We start from the raw sequence: 14,948 nt of genomic DNA on the forward strand, positions 1-14,948 counted from the left end.
GAACACTGATCTCAGATAGCTAGTTGCTAGTTTTATTTGTTTTGCTACTTATAACTCATGATGATGAAATACTTTTATATATGTGATGTTAGTTTGTATTGGTTCTCTACATTTGAGTCCTTGATTGGTCAATTATCACAGATCAACAGGATTTGGTGTCGCCTTTGATGTATCATTTTTATTGTACATCCACTACATCATATATATCAGTGCTTTCTTGATATTTATGTGCCAATGTGTTTATTTCATGTTGTTATTGCTTTATATGTTTAAAAATTTGAAAAACATGAATATATTATGCATTTTTTATGTTTGCCGATATTTTCCGATATTTCGCTGTTGTTTTCGCCGATATTGCCGAAAAGTTGTTTTCAGGACCCTCGCCGATATTTTGCCAATACCGATATTTTCAACACTGATAAACTGTAATATGAAAGATTTTCTCCATATGTAGATGTAGCATCAATTCAAACAATCACAGTTTTTTTTTATCTCTGACAATTTCTTGTGAAAAGTAATTCAATGCTTTTTAGAATATTTGAACAGGCATTTGGTACCAATCACCATGATGTGAAATGGTTGACAACCGGTTGACTTTCTCCCTTCATCTCTGCATTTTATTTGCATTATTTTTACTCTAGTGTACAGTTTCATTCTCGGGCATTGAGATGAGGGTAGCGATTGCACACTTTCTTCAATTCTATTGCACCCTCCTGTGTCTGCTTCTGCTTCGGTTCTGAGGCTCAAGTCTAGGATCATAAATTGATTGTGGAGCTGGACATATTTGCAGAGTGGTCATCCATTGTAGCTCCATATTCATTTGCACCTTTTTATTTTATATGTTACTTCTTGAGAAAATAAGAAATATTTTGTTTACATTTATCACTAATACAAAGTATAAGATTTTATTTATATTGCTGCTATATGTGAAAGATAAAAACATACATATTTGGCTATACTGTCACTTTCGAAAATAAGGTTTGGATGTCCTATGTCTACCTAGAATGTGGTAGCTACATTAAATATGGATGCCAAGTGTTCTGATATCAATTATTATATTGGTTGTGACAACCTCCATATAATTTAGTGGTCCTGACAGCTGATAGGTACAATGCAATTGGTCACAAATGTAGCTTGGCATTTGGCTAGTTCCATGCTTGCAATTTTCCTGGTTGGAATCCCCTTGGGTTAGGCACACTAGTGTAAGCTGATGGGTTAGGGATGTCATCCACAAATGTGGAGCAACATCCCTTGGGTTTCCCTACAATGTTTTCCTTAGGAGAAAATTTAGTAATCCTAGTTTATCCTTTCCTTCACAAGAATGTGTACACATTAGTGTTTCTGTCAATATTTTATCCCCCTCTGTAATTATGTATACATTTTTTAGCCTGAAGTTTTACCAGCTTGTGTCAAAACAAAAGGGAAAACCATCGAATTTACCGAGCAGGAATTTGAGGTTGTGTTTGATCCCTTGCTCTCATTAGTGCTGTTCTTGTATCAATTGGATGAATTGTTTGTATTATCTAGATTTTCATTTCAGTCAAGTACATTGAAAATTCCTTGTATCAAAGCCCCTGACAGACTATTGTTTTGATTCCTTTATTTGTTTGATCAGGTTGAAGTTCCCAAATATTTGCAACCCGAAAAGAAGCCACATTTCTTGTGTAAAAATCCTGAAGATATATGTCTAGACAAGTTTTACATGTCAGCTTCTGTTTTAGGAGAAATATATGACGAAGCAAGTTCATATGATGCGGTTGAGTCATATGGTAATGTTGTCCCTACATTTTGAACGTTGACCTATTTGTGACAAGTTTAAACTTTTTCTCTTTATTATTTTTTCCAAATGACAGGAAATCATACTCTTACTATATTTGTAGAAATATGGACCATTCCATGCTTCCAAGATGCAAATGTTGGAGAGCTTAGGACTCTCTGGCATGAACATTATGTTCAATATAAATTGGACATGGCCAAAGCATTGAGTGGAGCTGATTCTTCAAATTCAGCTTTAGATGCTCAGAGTGTAATTCTAAAATATAGGCAGGTAGACAAACTCAAACTTTCTCATTGACAAATTTTTATCCTCCTTTACTTTGTTGTAGATGTTTGGGATGAAGCTTACTACTAATGTTATTGCATATTTCATTTATATGATTGGATTCCTGTTTCTGACTAAACTTTGCTTGTTTACCAGCTTCTATATGGAGCAGCCAGCTTAGATGAGAGCAAAAAGGAAAGACAACAAATCCATAAAGAAGCTTGTGCAATTTATCAAGTTGTCTATGAATATGCAACATTGACCAAAGATACCAAAGATACCAAAGATACATGCAAATGTTATTTTGCCTGGCGTGTTGCAGGAGAGGCTCTTTGCGAGATATATTTCCATAATCATCAAAACCAACCTATTCTCATTTCAACTGCATCATTGTATGATATTCTTCCTTGATTTTGCTTGGAGATAGAGAAAAATACTTTTAAATGGATGGAAACCACGTCATAGATGGAAATTCCCAAATATTGTCACAATCAGTGTTGGCTTACATGTAAGACAGGGAGATAACCGTACTCCGATGAACATTTGATGCAAAGACTCTCCCTTGTAAGCTGTTACTTGTAATGGTAAAGCAGGTATGATCCCTAGTGAATATTATCTTGAGCGTGCCTCAAGAATGTATTTTTAAAATTAATGTAAATTATTTTCGTTCAATCCCCATATCTTTGTGTCTCATTCCATTTCATTCTTTTAGATAAATAGTGTCATGAGACTTAAATGTGGGTGATGTAAGTGGCCAAGGCTCAATTGTGAATATTTTGTTCTATTAAGAAATAAAGATGTTGGAACTGAGCAAGCATCTATATAAATGATGTGTAACACTCAAAGATAACGTTTTGGGCTTATATAGGATCTGTACATTGTTAGATAACAATCTCTTGTAAAGCTTGTTACAGAGAACATGGTACATTAAATAAGCAAAGCGTTTGCCAAGATTAGCTAGCAATATTTGTGGAAAACCACTAGATGTTATTCATTAAAATTGGAATTGCTTCAATATTATTGATATAGATTAACCTTTTCTGCTTGAAGGATTATTTATGCCAGTGGAGTGCTATTGTTAGAGATAATAATTTTAGGTGGAGTTGGTTTGCCTACATCATCAAAGGGACTTAGCACACAACAGTTGACAGATAAATAGCAATGAGTCCTTCACATACTAATATGATAGGAGAAAAAGAGAAAAGCAAAGGAGACCAATCTGGTAAGAGCACTAGAGCACTTTTAGTCCAAAGTTCACGGAGAATTGTTAATGGAAAGAGCACTAGCTCCATGCTCAAGATTACCATAAAATGCAGAGTGTCATCTTACATTGTAAGCAGAAGGGCTTCTTGCATTTTGCATGGTGTGGGTCTGAAGTATTTCATGGGCCGATATTCTATGTAGCAATTTGATTATGCAGCCTTTTGACTGCACCAATTTGATTTTGCAGTGTTTCATGTGCAGGTCTGATCTATGTTTCTTATACCCAAAAGTTTTGTTGTGTTAAATTCTTAATTGTGATTGTGTGATCAATTTTGAATTCCAACCAAGATAATTCATTTCAAACAATCTCATTTGCAGGCCTGATGTGCATTTTGACTTTTAAATTTTCACATGCCCAGAAATCTGATTTGCAGGTCCTTTTCCATGATTTTTGTCTTATTTATGTTGATATATAAATCTGTTTTACAATTTTGCATGTTAGAAATTGGTTTTATAGGACTAATTTTTGGCCAGCAATCCGATTTACAGGTCTAAGGTCTGATTTTATGCCTAGCAGGTGTCTCTGGGGTTTGTTTTTATGCCTAGAAGATGTTTTAATGGAATTATTTTCTGTCCAGCAATTGTAACAGGGGTCTGATTGTGCCCAGTAATCATTACAAACATCTGATTTTGTGAACCAGCAGTTTGTGCAGATGTTTGGTTTTTTTGAAATGATATTTTATATAGAAAAGCATACAACTATAACAGACTTGTTAATCTTATTGCTGATAAAATCGCAATGAGATGAAAAAAAGACCTAGCAGAGATATTCTTAGCACTGGTCAGGCTGTCTGTTAGTGGTTGGGAGGAGGTGCTGCCTGTAACATGGCCCAGGATAAGACCCTGGTGGGTGTAGAACCTTTATGCATGTGATTGAAGGTGTTTGACCTCTTAGAGTTACTTAGAGTTAGTTTCCCTCCATCATCAAAGGGGCTTAACATTAGTCCAACAAGCCAGATTAGTTCAAGTGGATAGCATGAGGGTAACCCTTGTGATTTCCATCACAAAATATAAATTGTAACATGGTACTCATGGAATTTTTTAGGATTGGGAGTACATAACTTACTTTGATTGCAAATGGTGCTTTTCTTGGTATTTCCAGCTGCAAGTGATTAACTTCTCCTTGTTAGATGATCATGCTACTTGGCTACGGTTTTGTAGTTTCTCTCATATTTGCATGCTTTTGAATGATGGGTCACCCTCTTGGTATAATTTTGATGGCCCTGGAGTTTGCTCCCTCTTCATGGTGATTGGACATGGTTTATATGTTGTGATTATCCTAGCACTTTGAAGGTCTATTCTACATGGGGATTGCACACTTGCTTGGAGAGTGCCTACACATTGACCCTCCTTTCACATTGTTCTAGCATGTTTATTGGTCTAACTGATATTGGTAGTGAAATAGTAGGAGGTTTCTTATATGAGTGCTCAAGGGATTTTAACACTTTACACTTTATTATGACGTGCTATGTGGAGTGCTCACCCTAGGCATGCATTTGGAGGATGATTGCAGCAATTTAGCAGTGGTTTTGGCTATTGCTTGACGAAAGGAATGCCTATCTTTCAAGTTCCCTAGTTTATCTTGCCATTATCGACTCTAGAAGTGTTTTATTGTGATGTAATATATGGTTCTATGTAGAGCATTTTCCTTCTTGTAACATGTTGGAAACGTATTTTTTTAGGGTTTATGTAAAATTGTATTATTCACTTGAGAGGAAGACGAAAAGCCACAAGTGAAGATGAACAGTCATAAGGAGTCCAAAAGGCCTTTAGAAAGATGAAACCAAGGATCATAAAATGTTATATTTGTGTAGCATATCAATGAATGATGCATTGCACACTTATCTATCTAGTTCCCCATTTTCACGCGTTCTAACAGTGGTATCAAAGTGAGATTAACTCCCAGATTCTTTGTTTCATCTAGTCTTGCTATCCCTATCACTTCAGTCTGCGACCAAGTTTACCATCCCTGACCTGCCTTTGCTTTATAGAAATGCGCCTAATCTTCTTGTCGTAACACTCTATTTGTTTTGTTAGCTTCAAGAGTAGGGGTGAACACTTGGCCTATAATGCCCCTAGTTTGCTTGTCATAATGCTCTACCTCTTCTACGTGCACTGAAAAATCTGACATTGTGAGGAAATGTGCAACACATGGAGCTAGGGAGCAAGGCAAACGGTAGCAACCTATATTCCCAAGATGGAGAGAAGATTTTGCAATTGTTTCTATGGCATGTTCTTGTTTGGCCTACATAGAATTGCTCATGTTACTCCTGCCGCCTACACCTACCTACAGGTTAGTGAGAAAAGCTCTCAACCCTAAAAGGTGTGGTTGGTGGTAGGGAACTTAGAGAAGGGGCTGTCACACTATTCCCGACTCTCTTCGTCTAAGCTATCTCCTAGGTTAGCTAAGGGGGGTGGTCCCTGTGAAAATTATACTGCAGTGATTGATTTATTTCTCCTAGTAATTTACAATACTAATTTATTTACCAATGCTTCAGTAAATATCAAAATAAATTCAGCCGCAGACATCACAAATTATGAACTGAGAAAAGCAAGAGAAACACCAGCACATGAACAATCACATTGACACACTTTATTTTTGGACAATAGTCCTTGGAAAAACCCAATGTGGGAAAACCGGTGCAGTAGACTCAAGGGTTTCTATTATTGGCAGTAAATTTCTGAATACAATCTGGATGCCCCAAAGAAATGGCAATCCACTCAGAGAAGATCACTGATAGAAGAAATAGTGAGAATTTACTCACACTGAATCTGGAGATTTTCCACTGACCCTAATTCCTGGATGACCCACTACGCAGTCTCTACATGAGCCTACGTAGTCAATGCGTGGCCTCTGCATGGAAATTCCCTCTAACTACGTCACCCTTATTGCTGCTGCGTCTGTTGCTGAGAAATCGAGATTTCATTTGTCAATCACTCATAATGATTCTTGACACTAATCTCTGATATCCCTCAATGGTTATGCATCAACCTCCTCCAGTTGTTGCGTTGTCCCTCCTTGTCACTGCACTGCCTCTTCTGCCTTTTCACTGTCTTCTCCTAAGTATATTCACTGGAACAGGGAATCACTTCCTTTTGTTCCTTCCTCTAATCCTCACTTCTTGATCACTTGTTCGAATTCCTTAGCCAACTGATAAGCCTCATCATTGGGTAATTATATGGGCCTATTCACCTCCTAGCTTAGTCAAACCAACTCTTCTCACAACTTATTACATGTTTTGATTATATTTTGTTTAATGAGATGAGTTAAAGTGAGATATTATGCCTAGTGGACTAATATGCATTGAATGCAGGGTTGGAAGAGAAAATCAAGGAATTTTGGCAAGAATAAGGTTTGAAACTCGAATGGGACAAGGGAGAAAGGTTGTAAGAGTTAAATCCTCATCATTTACTCCTCCCCCATTCGAATATTCCTCCATTATTCACACCAACTTGGAGTGCAAGCAGCCAAGTCATGAAGATCAAAAGGCAGCTGAGCACGTGATAGATAAAGAGTTAGTTCATCTCGAGTTTGGGAGCTGAGCCTCCCTAGATTTAAGGAAGTCATTGGAGAGTTCAGTTGTATAAGTAAAGAGGCCTAGAGCCTCATTAGGATTCGAATTTTTGTTGTAAAAACTCTAGTTATTTTCGAGCTCCAGACTTGTGGAAGACTTTGATGTAATTTTTTGTTTTCGTAATAAGAATGAGTCTTTTCTTGATCCAGTAGTGAGTTAACTCAGAAGACTGAAGCTCTTGGGTTAGGGCCCAACCCTAGCAACAAAGGCTCCTCTTCTTGTATCTGTATGCTTAGCTTAGTTTCATAGATTCATGGTTAAACTATCTTTAGAAGTATTTCATTGCAAGTAGTGTAGATTTGATTAATTGTTTATTAGTTTGCTTTCATTTGTGCCTTACTTTAGTAGCAGGGTGGAAGGGATAAAAGAAGCACCACAAAGCTGTCAGTGGGTGTCCTGGCCTCACTTCTTCCTTTTGGGATCATGTTTTGGGGAAAAGACACTTATGCAGCCCCAAAAAGACAGATTTCCATTTCTTTCATAATATTTAGAGTTTACTATACTTGAACCAGCATTTGATCAGTTTTGCAAGGTAGGATTTTATTGCCATCTCTTCTATATTTACTCTTGCAATATATCTCATCCATGATTCCATTTTATTTAGCAATTTCCTCATGCATAAGGTAGATAGTTAGTTCATTAAATTCTGTTTTTCTAGCTCATGAGAATTCTTCTTGTTTACATGACTTTTTAGAAATTACACATGTTTGATGCAGTGCAGGTGCTTCAGAAGTAGAAGGAGATCTCATAGCAAGCAACCACCTTCCAACTTCATCCACCCATAGGCATTGCTTGTTTTCATCAAGACCTTCACCAATTTCATCATTTTACATAGAAATTCCCCCAAGCATGTTGAGCGAATCCAACCATCTCCTAAACTTGGTTTTGGGGTCTGAGTGATCCTAGGCCTTTTCTCACTCCATTCAACCCATCAACCACTTTCTCTAAGCCTTCCATCACCTCCAACACCCTTCATTTTGCTCTCGGCTATATCCTGTAGAAATACAAGGAATCCTATAGGTTTTCTTGTAGTGGCCTGTTTTGAGGCCGAATTGAGGGAAAACCTCTAGGAAGCTACCCAAGGGTCTCCCAAACCTTCCAACCATCTCCTGAACCTTCCAACCATCTACCAGCATCCCTAAGCCACCTGCCACATCACCACACGAGATTAGTTTGCACACTTGATTTTTCATGAAAAGCATAAAAAGACAAAACAGATTTATTACAGTCCTTTACATGCATAACAGTGATGTTTGATGTTTTTTGACTTCCATGTTTAGGATAGTAGCATTTTGTTCATGTTAACTTAACATTATTGCAAAACATAACTCTTAGCAGTTAATTAGGAAGTGGTGTGCCTTAACATTGAATTTCAGTCTTTTTCATTATTATAGCAGATCAACGCTTTCTTAGAGTAGATTTCTTTTTTTCATCAAGGAGCCAGGGGAACAATGCCAAAAGGCAGAACCATCACTTTTACTTGGGTATACAACATTGTCACCTCCAAGTTTGTACAAACCCCGGGTTGATAAAGTAAAGCTAATAGCCCAAGAGTTGCAACATTCTTACTACAATATTGGTGCTCATCACTTTTTGGTGCCGTTGTCGGGGAGGTGTCTGAGTAATATGTGATTGTTGTTTTCTTTCTTCTATTTCTTTTTTCTTATATTCTGCCATTAGTTTCATTTCTGCAAAAGTAATTTAGTTATTTCCTTTTTCATTCTACATTTTCTGCTTTCCTTTCCCTTTTGCAGGTAAGATTTCAATTCGGCAATTAGTTTTTCATTCAGTCAGTAGTTTTCATTCAATCTGCAATTTCAGTTATGCAAAGTACTTCCCAAAGTTTGAAGAAAAACACAAAACCAAACCAAAAGCATTTCCTTTCATGCCTCGTAGGAATAGGGATAAGTTAGGGAAATTTTTGCCAAATACCCCCACTGCATCAAACAACCAACCTTCCCTCTTCTTCGGTGGCTGTGAACGGAGGAACCCTTAGGCGAGCAACTAGACATATTTGAAGAACCTGCAGGGGAAGAAGGAGAAGAAGAAGAACCCATTCCTACCGAGCCAATGGCTGAAAACAGAAATGACAGAGGGAATAGAGAGAGAGTTGAGGGTGCCTTCCCCATCAGGGAAACCAATGGGGACACTAAGATGAAAAATATAAGCCCCTCTGCCCTTCCTCATTTCCATGGACTGAGCACAGAAAATCCCGACACTTTCTTATTTGAGTTTGTTGTTATATGCCGAACATATGACTACACAAATGATAAGCAGAAGTTGAAACTATTTCCATCTACCCTCAAGGATGCAGCTTTGCACTGGTTCATGGGTTTACCTAGGGATAACATCACAACTTGGGCTCAGATGCAACAAGCCTTCAACAACAAGTATCAAGACTACTATAGGTCTAAGGATACTAAAGAGGAAATTTTTAGGATGACCTTAGGTAATGATGAATCCCTAGAGGATTATGAAGAAAGATTCCAGCTTAGTTACAAAAGGGTCAGGTGCACACTTGACCCTAAGTCACTGAAGTTGGTCTTTCTTAGAGGAGTAAGGGAAGACCTTTTGGATACCCTACACTTGTTGGCAAGAGATATATACCAGTTACCCTATGAGGATATCAAGACTGTCTTTAGAAACCATTCTAGGGAAGCTAGGAAAAAGGGTAGGGGAAGTCAACCTATGGTCAATACATCCTCTTCCAATTCATCCATCAAGGGTGAAATTGGAAACATGCTGGAAGATTTCAAAAGTGAGATGCCACAAACCCTTGCCTTACAAATGGACACTATGCACATTAGGAGAAAGCAAGAGGAAACAGAGAGAGCCTTAGCCATTTTCTCTCCTAGATGCACCAGGAGGCACCTTAAGAATGCATGTCCATTGAATTCTATTGAAATTTGCTCAGTCTGTGAAGAGAACCACCTCACAGACAAGTGTCATTCTTTGCTTGGACTCAAAGTTGTATATCAAGGCGCTGAAGGGGTCACTGAGAAGCTCTGCTACATAAACCAAAGGAGACCTCATGGCCCTAGGCCATACCAGTAGGGCATGCCAGGGTCACCCCATGCATATTATAACCTGAACCATACCACATCCATACCTACTTGGGGACCCCCTACTCATCTTTCCTGGTCTACACCTCCTCCTTGGTCCTTTGCGTCTTAGTATCATTCCCAACCAGCGAGCTAGTCATTTCAACCATATGCTCCACCACAACCTCAATGGAATGTTGCACCACCCCAGGGGTGGGGGCCCCAATACAACAATGTCCTAGCTTTATTGCCTTCACCACCTGACCAACCATAATTGTTACACTCTACTCCACCTAAACAAACCCAGATGCCTGCCCAGCCAAATCTGAACCTAAACAAAAGACAAACACAACAAGTATACAATGGAGAGACATCATATCCAACTTATGATGTGGAGATCCAGGAAATTAACCTGAGATCTGGGAGAGTTCTTCTGGATAACCAACCTCCACCTCGACCTAGGGAGGTTGAAGAAGAAAGAGAGGAAAGAATTCTTAAAGTAAATCCACCCTTTCCTAAGAGATTAACTCAACCACTCCGGCCTACCCCAAAAGAGATTGAACTTCTGGGAGAATTGCAAAACCTATGTGTCAAGATTCCACTTCTCCAACCCATCAAGGATGTACTTGTTTACAACAAGTTGATTAAGGAGAAGTGTTTCAAGCATCCAGGGAGGCAAAAAAGAGATGCCCCTACCATTAATGTCATTGGACAACTGTCTAAATTAATGTTAGGGTAGGTAATCTGTCCAAAGTATTTGGACCCTGGAAGCCCTGTAGTAGATGTGCACATCAATGGCACCATTGTCCCACACAATTTGATCGATCTTGGGGTTGCCATTGATGTGATGACCAATGACACTATGCTCAATATCAACCTCCAAGGTTCATTGAGAAAGACCACAACAGTCCTGCAACTTGCAGACTGCTCCACTATGACCCCTGAGGCGATTATGGAGGATGTGATGGTCTCCATTCACTCTTGGGAGTACCCTGCAGATTTCCTAGTTCTCCAGCCTAAGGCTAAGCTTACCGGTTACCCTCTCATCCTTGGGAGGCCTTAGTTGGCCACTATCGATGCTTACATTAGCTGTAGAGCTGGGAATATGACCATCAAGAAAGGAAATATGTCCAAGCAGTTAGTCTTATACCCTCCTGCTCAGACATCTCTAGGACATGATTTACCTTTATGGTTGGAAGAGGAGGAAGAAGATGAAGTTTATTCTACCCAATTGTATACCTTAGAAACAACCATGGGAGGAGGACAATAGGATGAAGATGATTTGATTGAACACATACTCCAAATCCCACTTCCCAGTACATTGTCCCTAGAAGTAGTAAAGGAAACCCAAAACAACCATCCAATTGATCTATACTTGGCAGATTCCAACCCTCTCCGTGTCAAAACCATAGAATTTGGCCCTGAGAGAACTTTGAAAATCAATCCATCTCTTTCTGTTCTCCAAGAGGAGAAATTGTGTAACATGCTAAAGGAAAATCGAGATGCCTTCATTTGAAGTTACAAAAAAATGAAGGGAATACACCCCTCAGTGTATACTCACCACATTTACATCAAAGAAGGTTGCAAGCCAGTCCAGCAACCCCAAAGGAGGATGACTCCAGCTCTTAAGGATATAGTGAGAGAAGAACTGCAAAAATTGCTAGATGCGGGATTCATTTATCCTCTCTCCGATAGTGAGTGGGTCTCTCCTTTGGTGTTAGTTCCCATGAAAAATGGTAAGTGGGTGATTTGTGTTGACTACAGGGAATTGAACAAAGCCACAAAGAAGGACCATTTCCCTCTACTTTTCATCGACCAAGTCCTAGATAGCCTAGCGGGGAAAAAGTTTTTGTCTCTCCCAGATGGATTCAACGGGTACATTCAAATCCAGATTAGCCCGGAAGACCAGGATAAAACCACTTTCACTTGTCCGTAGGGTATTTTCACCTATAGGGTCCTTCCTTTTGGCCTATGCAATGCTCCTGCCACTTTTTAGAGAGCAGTCCTAAGTATCTTCGCTGAGTTAGTTCATGATGCGGTAGAAATCTATATGGATGATTTCACACCTTATGGGGGTGATTTCGAGGAGGCTTTGTCCAACTTAGGTAAGGTATTGCACAAATGCATTGAAATGAACCTGTCTCTCAGTCTCGAAAAATGTGAATTCTTGATGATTGCAGGGACCGTGTTGGGTCATTCAATATCTCAACAAGGACTGCAGGTGGACCCAAACAAAATAGCTATCATCCAAAGGGTCCCACCTCCTCAAAAGCAAAGAGATGTTAGAAGTTTCCTAGGGTTAGCTGGATACTATCGAAGGTTCATAAAGGACTTCAGCAAGTTGGCCTCTCCTTTATTTGGGTTGTTGGCCAAGGACTCTGAGTTTATATGGTCAAAAAGCTGTCAAAAAGCCATCAAGAGGCCTTGGACATCTTGAAGAACACGTTAACCACTGCACCGATTCACTGAGGCCCAAATTGGGCCCTTCCCTTTCACATTCATGTTGATGCCTGACATAAAGCCATAGGAGCAGCCCTAGGTCAGATAGATGAAAATTTGCCTTATGCCATTTACTTTATCAGTAAGAATCTGTTAAAGGCCGTGTTGAACTACACAGTGACCGAAAAGGAGCTCCTAGTTGTTGTGCATTTATTGAACAAATTTAGGAATTATATTACATGATATCAAACATTTGTCCATACTGACCATGCTGCAATCAAATATTTAATGAATAAACCTGATGTGAATGCTCGTATTATAAGATGGTTACTTTTATTACAGTACTTTGATCTAACTATTGTTGATAAGCCTAGCAAGGAAAATGTTGTTGCAGACTTTTTGTCCAGATTAACTCTGCTTGTAGGTGAGGAGGGAATGGTTGATGACCAGTTACCAAATGAGCACTTGTTCGCCATTTCAGTTCTCTCTCCATGGTTTGCTAACATAGCAAACTATTTGGTATTTGCACAGTTCCCACCGAACTTGTCCTCCAAATTGAAATGCAAGATTATAAGGAAGAGTGCCCCCTTCACTTGGATTGGGGGCAATCTCTTCAAACTTGGCCCAAATCAAATCTTGAGAAGGTGTGTCAGGGAGGAGGAAGTCTTTGACATCCTTTTGACCTGTCATGATGGGCCTTGTGGAGGTCACTTTGCAGCAAAGAGGACATCATTCAAAGTGTTACAAGCAAGCTATTATTGGCCCACTCTTCATCAGGATGTGAAAAGATATACTAGTCAGTGTGATCAGTGCCAAAGGATGGGAAAGCCTACTCCAAGGGATTAAATGCCTCTGCAGACTCAAGTGACTTTCGAGCCATTTGACAAGTGGGGCATGGACTTCATTGGACCTATTGACCCTTCTTGCAAACAAAAACAATACATCATTGTGTGCGTTGACTATCTGACTAAGTGTGCTGAAACCAAGGGAATTAAGGCAACAATAGAGGAGAAGGTCGTTGAGTTCTTAAGGGAGAATGTATTTTACAAATTTGGGTACCCTAGAGAGCTGGTCACTAATCAAGGCAACCAGTTTACCTCCAACATGATTGAAGACTTGCTCAGCCAGCACAAGATCAAGCATAGAACCTCCACTCCCTATCACCCACAAGCTAATGGGCAAGTGGAGGTGACCAACAGAGCGCTGGAGGGCATCTTGACCAAAGTGGTTAACAACAACAGGAAAGATTGGGTAGATAGACTAGTTGAGGCCACCTGGGCCTATAATACCACTTGGAAGACCACCACTGGATTCACACCCTATGAGCTGGTCTATGGGAAAAAGGCCTTGTTGTCCATTGAGTTTGAGTATAACACATTAAGGATGGCAACCCAACTAGATCTAGATCTCAGTAGTGCACAAAAAGAGAGATTGTCGTAGTTGAATGGTTTAGATGAGTTCAGAATGTAGGTCCTCCTACACATAGAGGTAACTCAACTTCAGAGGAAGATCTGACACGATAAGAACATCAAGGATAAGCAATTTCAAAAAGATGATTGAGCCTTGTTATGTGATTCTAGATATAAAGACTTTAAGGGCAAGTTAAGGACAAGATGGCTTAGACCTTATGTTATAGAAAGATGTCATGATAATGGTTCAATGCAGATCAGAACCATAGATGCAAAGGCCATTACTTTACTTGTTAATGGGCAGATTGAAAGTTTACAAAAGACCATTGTCAAAAAAAGAGTTCATTGATGGTATCAATAAAACAATGATGGTAATGGAGCAAGTTTCAACTCCTGCCCTATTAAATCACTGAGAAAAAAAAAAAAGGACTCAGGTGAAAACCTCTATGAGGCACCTAAGTCCCACTAGTAGGCTGAAAACCTCTTGGGGTGGCCTAATGGTGTCAAAAGAAAAAGGAAAAAAAGGAAATGAAAAGATCCCTGGGTGAAAACCTCTCTTGAGGCACCCAAGGAAAACAACTAGGATGAAAACCTCTTAGAGGCAGACTAGTTGTTTTCAAAAAAATAAAAATTAATAAATAAATAAAGAGAAAAAATCATGAAAATCTCTATTTGCAGATTAGCGAGGATGATCAAAGAACAAAAGAGGATAAAAAATGGACCTATTTCACTCACATTTTTATTTTTCCACCCATCATCATTCATCACTCCACCATTTCTTTAATTTTTTCACTCCTTTTCTTCAATTTACAAGGGGACTGTGTTTTCTATAGGATCCTTGTAAACCTACAGGATCCCCTGAAAACCTATAGGATGATCCTGTAGGAATTATAGTGGCTCGGGAATCCTACAGAAAGTGACCCTAGAATGAGAAATTGACCCGCCATGTCAAAATAATAACATCACAACTTCATTACCATACTTGTCTCCACTTTCATCAACCTTGCATTCACCATTAAAAAAAAATCAGTTTCAAATATATATATATATATATATAGATATAAATTTGACAAGCTTCAAGAGAAAACACAGAGAGAGAAAAATGAAACAAAGAGCAGAAGGGAGCATCACCTGAATATTTCTCATTCTTCACACTCCTAGTCTTCCTCTCAATCCACGT

At 39.0% G+C, this 14,948-nt stretch overlaps 1 protein-coding gene across 1 annotated transcript in view; it reads left to right on the forward strand.

Annotated features, from left to right (window-relative positions):
* LOC149261567 (putative RNA-dependent RNA polymerase 5) overlaps nt 1-2,877 on the forward strand; it is a 545,994-nt gene extending 543,117 nt beyond the window's left edge. Inside the window, exons 17-19 of the mRNA XM_089369718.1 lie at nt 1,616-1,769; nt 1,881-2,047; nt 2,198-2,877. Of these exons, the coding sequence (XP_089225844.1) occupies nt 1,616-1,769; nt 1,881-2,047; nt 2,198-2,452 (576 nt within the window). The 3' untranslated portion in view covers nt 2,453-2,877. The remainder of the gene's footprint in view (nt 1-1,615; nt 1,770-1,880; nt 2,048-2,197) is intronic.
* The last annotated feature ends 12,071 nt before the right edge of the window (nt 2,878-14,948 follow it).

Source organism: Pinus tabuliformis, chromosome 6 (assembly GCF_031772625.1).
Source record: "Pinus tabuliformis cultivar Carrire ecotype Pingquan chromosome 6, CPIR1, whole genome shotgun sequence".
NCBI lineage: Eukaryota > Viridiplantae > Streptophyta > Pinopsida > Pinales > Pinaceae > Pinus > Pinus tabuliformis.